This window comes from Capra hircus, chromosome 23 (assembly GCF_001704415.2).
Source record: "Capra hircus breed San Clemente chromosome 23, ASM170441v1, whole genome shotgun sequence".
Taxonomy (NCBI): domain Eukaryota; kingdom Metazoa; phylum Chordata; class Mammalia; order Artiodactyla; family Bovidae; genus Capra; species Capra hircus.
The window spans coordinates 21,396,783-21,403,804 of NC_030830.1; the positions used below are offsets into that span (position 1 = coordinate 21,396,783).

At 51.2% G+C, this 7,022-nt stretch overlaps 1 protein-coding gene across 2 annotated transcripts; it reads left to right on the forward strand.

Annotated features, from left to right (window-relative positions):
- Window positions 1,839-5,626, forward strand: LOC108633459 (BOLA class I histocompatibility antigen, alpha chain BL3-7-like). Of its 2 annotated transcripts, none has more exons than XM_018038834.1 (8): window positions 1,839-1,967; window positions 2,276-2,545; window positions 2,741-3,016; window positions 3,914-4,189; window positions 4,308-4,412; window positions 4,834-4,866; window positions 5,006-5,053; window positions 5,217-5,626. In XM_018038834.1, the coding sequence occupies exons 1-8, from the start codon at window positions 1,895-1,897 to the stop codon at window positions 5,219-5,221; spliced, it is 1,086 nt and encodes a 361-aa protein (XP_017894323.1). In that variant the 5' UTR covers window positions 1,839-1,894; the 3' UTR covers window positions 5,222-5,626. The 2 variants fall into 2 exon arrangements, with proteins under 2 accessions (XP_017894323.1, XP_017894324.1); XM_018038835.1 differs by having other exon boundaries at window positions 1,864-1,967; window positions 2,145-2,545; window positions 5,217-5,522.

Genomic DNA, 7,022 nt, shown 5'->3' on the forward strand with positions numbered 1-7,022 from the left:
TTGGAAAAAATGTAAAAAGCTCTATACTTCTCACTACTCTGTTTATTTTGGGAAATAGTTATTCATATTAAATGCACGGGTTATTAATATTATTCTAAATAAATGAACAAAAATCTTTAGTATAATATTTGTAGTATGGAAAATATGCACAGAAGTGGCCACATAATACTAACCTTAGGGTCCTCACTAATTTGTAAGATTGTGTAGATATTTTCATCAAAATTGCAAACAGCCCCAGAGCTAGGACTCAGGGAGACAGTGGGACAAAGAGTTCTTGGTGCAGGAGGGGAGTTCAGTTCATCACTCAGTCGTGTCCAACTCTTCATGACCCCATGAACTGCGGGACGCCAGGCCTCCCTGTCCATCACTATCCCCGGGAGTTTGCTCAGACTTATGTCCATCAAGTTGGTGATGTCATCCAACCATCTTAACCTCTGTCATCCCCTTCTCCTCCTGCCTTCAATCTTGCCCAGCATCAGGGTCTTCTCCAATGAGTCAGTTTGTCCCATCAGGTAGCCAAAGTATTGGAGCTTCAGCTTCAGCATCAGTCCTTCCAATGAATATTCAGCACTGATTTCTTTTCCGATTTCCTGGTTGAATTTCCTTGCAGTTCAAGGGACTTTCAAGACTCTTCTCCAACACCACAGTTCAAAAGCATCAATTCTTCGGCACCCAGCTTTCTTTATAGCCCAACTCACATCCATACATGATACTGGAAAAACCATAGCCTTGAATAGACAGACCTTCTGATTTTTAATATGCTGTCTAGGTTGGTCATAGGTTTCCTTCCAAGCAACAAGCATCTTTTACTTTCATGGCTGCACTCACCATCTGCAGTGATTTTAGAGCCCTCAAAAATAACGTCTGCCACTGTTTCCATTGTTTCCCCGTTTATTTGCCATGAAGTGATGGGACGAATTGCCATGATCTTAATTTTCTGAATGTTGAGTTTTAAGCCAACTTTTCCACTCTCCTCTTTCACTTTCATCAAGAGGCTCTTTAGTTCTTCTTCACTTTCATCTGCATATCTGAGGTTATTGATATTTCTCCTCACAATCTTGATTCCAGCTTGTGCTTCATCCAGCCCAGCATTTCGCATGATGTACTCTGTATGTAAGTTACATAAGCAGTGTGACAATATACAGCATGACATCAGTTCAGTTCAGTTCAGCCGATCAGTCGTGTCTGACAGCTTGACATACTCGTTCCCAATTTGAAACCAGTCTGTTGGTCCATGTCCGGTTGTAACTGTAGCTGCTTGACCTGCATACAGATTTCTCAGAAGGCAGGTCAGGTGATCTGGTATTTCCATCTCTTGAAGATTTTTCCACTGTTTTTTTTTTTGTTTTTTTTTTTTTTTTAATCCACACAGCCAACGGCTTTGGCAGTCAATAAAGCAGAAGTAGATGCTTTCTCTCTTGGTTTCTCCATGATCCACTTGGATGTCTGGCTCCTCTGACTTTTCTAAATTCAGCTTGAACATCGGAAACTTCAGGGTTCAGGTTCTGTTGAAGCCTGGTTTGGAGAATTTTGAGCATTACTTTGCTAGCAGCGTGTGAGATGAGTGCAATTATTCGGCAATTTGAACATTCTACGTAGCAGGAGGGGAGGGATCAGGGCAAAGTCCCAGGTGCCTGGAGGACGAGCGGTTCAGGATCTCAGGGTCAAGGGCGGTGACTTGGAATGGGACGCTCCGTGTCGGGGATTCCCCGTCTCCCCGAGTTTCATTTTCTTTTTCACAACCTGTGTTTAGCCCTGCTGCCTGGACACTGGTGATGCGGCCCCTGTTCTCACTGCCACTGGGTGCCCGGTTTCTAGAAAAACCAATCAGCGGATCGCTGTTATAAAGTCTCCACCCACCCGCCCAGACTCTGCTTCTTCCCAGACCCAGAGGATGCGAGTCATGGGGCCGCGAACCCCCTTCATGTTGCTCCTGGGGACCCTGGTCCTGACTGAGACCCTGTCTGGTGAGTGCGGGGTCGGGAGGGAACGGTCTCTGCGCGGAGGGGGGCCGCCCGGGAGTCTGGGGGGCAGGACCACAGGGAAGGGGCGACCCTGATGTCCCTGCCCAGAAATCCCCCCTCCCCGGGTCCCAGCCTGTCCCTCCCTTGCTTCCCCACCCCTCTTTTCCACCCCTTTCGAAGTTCGGACAGGTTTTCGACCGCTTCAATCTCATTGGCCCTACACCCCCTCCGCCCTCCCGGCCGCATCACCTCGGACCCGGGACCCGCGCCGGGAGGAGGTCGGGCCGGGTCTCACCCCTCCCCGCCCCCAGGCCCGCACTCCCTGAGGTATTTCCTCACCGCCGTGTCCCGGCCCGGCCGCGGGGAGCCCCGCTTCATCGCCGTCGGCTACGTGGACGACACGCAGTTCGTGCGGTTCGACAGCGACGCCCCGGATCCGAGGATGGAGCCGCGGGCGCGGTGGGTGGAGCAGGAGGGGCCCGAGTATTGGGATCGGGAGACACGAAAGGCCAACGATGACGCACAGACTTTCCGAGCGAACCTGAACACCCTGCGCGGCTACTACAACCAGAGCGAGGCCGGTGAGCGACGCGGGCCCGGGTCCGGGTCTCGCCCCCATCCCCAGGGACCGGCGGGGTCGCCCGAGTCTGCGGGTCCGAGGGTCACCCCGACACTGCGGGACCCGCCCGACCCCCGACCCGGGAGGAGACGGGGGGACTTGACCCGGTTTCATTTCAGTTTGGGTTTAATCACCGCCGGTGGTCGGGGCGGGTCAGGGTCTCACACCCTCCAGTGTATGTACGGCTGCGACGTGGGGCCGGACGGGCTTCTCCTCCGCGGGTTCATGCAGTACGGCTACGACGGCAGAGATTACATCGCCCTGAACGAGGACCTGCGCTCCTGGACCGCGGCGGACACGGCGGCTCAGGTCTCCAAGCGCAATGCTGTGGCGGCAGGTGGTGCGGATCACTACAGGAACTACCTGGTGGGCGAGTGCGTGGAGTGGCTCCGCAGATACCTGGAGACCGGGAAGGACACGCTGCAGCGCGCAGGTGCGAGGGGCGCGGGGCCGCCCTGATCTCCCCTCGGGCTGGAGCTGGCTTCCCACGAGGAGAGGAAAGTGGGGTCCCTGTGGGAACAGCGCGCCAGGTTCTTGTCAGGAGAGGGAGGAAATCCGCCCGGGTTTTCAGAATCTGTACAAGACAGTCACCAGTGGCCCCACTTGTCTGAAGGACAATTAAGGAATCCAGTGTCTTTGAGGAAGAAGCAGGAAACAAACCATCCCTGAAATAGCTGGTCAGCGGTGCCCTTTGACCCTGGCCACCATCTTGTGATCCATGACTTTCTCTCTCAGGGCCTATTCTCACCCTGAGAGCATCTTAGGAGGCCTGACTCTAGCTTTTCTGAGTCATTCAGCCTCCACCAGAGTCAGGACCTTTAGTCTGTATTCTCCCCCTCACATTTTTAGAGCACCTATCCTAGTCTCTCATTCTAGAAATTTCCAATGACTAATACACATCATCCCTGATCTCTGAGATGAGGCTGTTATCTAGCTCTTGTGCTGCTTTTTTCAAAACCATGGTCCTGAATGTTCTGTAGCTCAGAGGGTCAAAAAGTTCATAATACATCTGGAGGTCTGATGTACAGCCTGGTGACTATAGTTAATCCTGTACTATATACTTTAAAATTGATCCTAATCATTCTCATCAGCCCTGGCAAATAGACGCACACATAACATAAGTTAATGAATACATTAATTACCTTCACAGTGTCCATATATATCAAAGCAACATGTAGTACACTCTAAATGTGTACAATTTTTGTTAAGTATACATCGGTAAAGCTGGGTAAAAAATCACTGTTCTGTCCTTTCTCAGGATGGTCACATGACACTGCTTCAGTGACCCATGGAGGTAACACAAACTGTGAATTTTCTGACTCTTCCTCAGACCCTCCAAAGGCACATGTGACCCATCACCCCACCTCTGAGCGTGGGGTCACCCTGAGGTGCTGGGCCTTGGGCTTTTACCCTGAGGAGATCTCACTGACCTGGCAGCGCAATGGGGAGGACCAGACCCAGGACATGGAGCTTGTGGAGACCAGGCCTTCAGGGGATGGAACCTTCCAGAAGTGGGCGGCCCTGGTGGTGCCTTCTGGAGAGGAGCAGAGATACACGTGCCGTGTGCAGCACGAGGGGCTTCAGGAGCCCCTCACCCTGAGATGGGGTAAGGAGGGGGATGGGGCTAGAGCTTCCTCTCAAATAAAGCAGGAGCCCTCCAGGACTCAGTTCAGCAAGGTCAGGACTCAAGCCTGAGGTCAGGGCCTCTTCCCTCACCTCCACAGAACCTCCTCAGACCTCCTTCCTCACCATGGGCATCATTGTTGGTCTGGTTCTCCTCGTGGTGGCTGTGGTGGCTGGAGCTGTGATCTGGATGAAGAAGCGCTCAGGTAGGGAAGGGAGGGAGGGATCTGACTTTTCTTGTCTCAGTGGGGGTTTCAAACCGAGGTAGAAGTTTACCTGCCTGGTTACTGGAAAGTACCCTCCACACACCTGCAGAGTCTGGAACTGATGCTAACATTTTTCTTTTCTAAAGCACTTGTGAAAATGAAAGAGAAATTTTTTGCCTTCCTAATTCCAGTTAGGGACCAGGTTTCCAGCACTTGAAGGTCAGAGGGAGGTCCTTGTGAGGACCTCCAGGAGGGCAGGTAGCCCAGTCCTTACATGACTCCTTTCTCTGTGTTCCTGATCCTATCATGAGTTTTGACCACAGTTCCAGAAAGTTCTTTGGAGTCTGGGACTAGGGGTTGCTCTAGGATCTCATGACTCAGCCTTCTCCCTGGACTCTCATGTGATATTTTCTTCTCACAGCTGAAAAAAGACAGACCTACACCCAAGCTGCAAGTAAGTATGGAGGGTGTGATTCCTGAGACCCTTGTGAGGGTGCAGACAGGAGGCCATGGGGGGCTCACCCTCTTCAAAGTGCCTTCTCCAGTTTCTCTACTATGGGTTCTTACCACATCCTGGTCTTATTCTCCCCCAGGCAGTGACAGTGCTCAGGGCTCTGATGTGTCTCTCATGGCTCCTAAAGGTGAGACCCTGGAGGGTCTAGATTGGAAGGAGCATTGAGGCAGAGGGGACACACTGGGTGGCGGGGGTCTCTGAGTGGGACATGTGAGCATGTAGGGGGCTGTGGAGAATGTCAGCTCTTACATGACTGACCTGAACTGGTTCCTGATTCTTTTCTCTCACAGTGTGAGACAGCTGCCTTGTGGGGACTGAGTGATGCTTGGTCCCACTTTGTGACCTCAGATCCCGGGACCCCTCTTTCTGCTGCTGCATCCGAATGTGTCTGTGCTCCTATTAGCATAACATGGGAGTTGGGGAGACTGGTCACTCCTGCCCACCACGCCCCCTCCTGCCGTGACCTGTGTTCTCCCTGATACACTGTTCTGTTCCAGCAGAGATGGGGCTGGGCCATCTCAATCCCTGTCTTTGCTTCATATGCACTGAGTAATGATGTCTTATTTCCTCTTTGAAAATATAATCTGTGTATATATATGAATCTGTTTTTTCTAATTGGTGCCATGACGGGGGATTGGATAATAAAGGTGAGGATTCCTAAAGTTTGAAAGAGGAAATAAATTGAAACACTGAGAACCTTTGAGATCCATCCACAGGTTTGCTGTGCTGAGTCAGCTGCAGGAGGGACAGGAGGAGGCTGTGAGGAGCCGAGTGTGGACAGGGCCTGTGCCCAGTCAGTGATCAGTGTCTGGTGGGCATGCATGCACTGCCTATGCACCGCCCAGGCTCACTCCTGGACAGGGTCCTTGTCTCCATTCCGTTGCCCTTGTCCCCTCAGTAAATCCTTGTCCCACCAAGGACCTGCAATCATGGACTCAGAAGTCACCTGGGCCTTGTTGTATCTCCAGGACCATGGACAGGATGCTTTTCTTAGAAAGTTAGCCTAGGATCAGGGCTTGGACTAATCCTTAGCTGCTGTCATTTTTGAATGTGTTTATACTTTGCTTATTTAGTTATTGTTATTATTGTTGTTGGTGTAATGACTGTTCTTTTTCATGTGTAGAGTCCTGGTCTCATTCTTCTCTGGGTGACCACATCTCTGACAGCAGCAGGGGTCACTTTGCCTGTCACTGTCCCCACAAGTGCAAGGGGACCATGCACACAGGATTCTCAGTGGCTCCAAGAGAGAAATTTCAGAGCCATCGAGCTCTTGCCCTCCTAGAGATTTTGCTGGTTTCTTGTTTCCAACGTTTCTCCATCTTTTTAAAGGAACCACATGCTGGAACTTGCAAAGAGGAGAGACCCAATAGTTTCATATCTTGACTTAATTCTTATTGGACTTTTCTCTTCTCTGCAGTCTGCCCCCTCTTCTGCCCTTACATCTTCTAAGGCTACTGTTGGCTCCCATCTCAATACATGGATTTAAAAGCAGAGTCTCATAAAGTCACAGCAGGTTGAAAATAGGAGCTGGAAGTGAAGGATCTTCCTTTCTGAAGAGATAAAGAGCCTTGTGTGTGGGGTGCAGGCTGATTGGTGGGGAAGGGAAGGGAGATCAGCCTTTGTGAGTAAAATACAGGCAGCGCTGAGGTCCGTGCGAATGGATGTTGTGCTGTAACTGCCACGAGACAGCATGTGGCCTGCGGTCACGTTAATAAAGACACTCTCTGGAATAGGGAAGCACTTTACTGACCATTCACTGAACTGGTATTTGTTGTGTGACAGAGACATGACATACTCTCTGCATCTAGGAGAGCTCAGTGAACTAACACCAGACAAACCCTGTCCGCCATGTGCAGTGTGTTGTAGGGACAAGGGGCAGAGCATGACTATGAGCCTAGTAAGTGAGGGAGTGTTTCCCGTACAGGTTGGTAAGTGCCCTGAGGAAAGTGACCCAGGGGACAAGTGTGTGGGGACAGGGAAGGTGACTGTTTTACTGGGGTGGACAGTGGGCCTCACTGAAAAGGTGACCTTTGAGTGAAGATGTGAAGAACATGAAGGAATGTCCTCAAGGAGGTCTAGGGGAAGTTCTCTCCAGG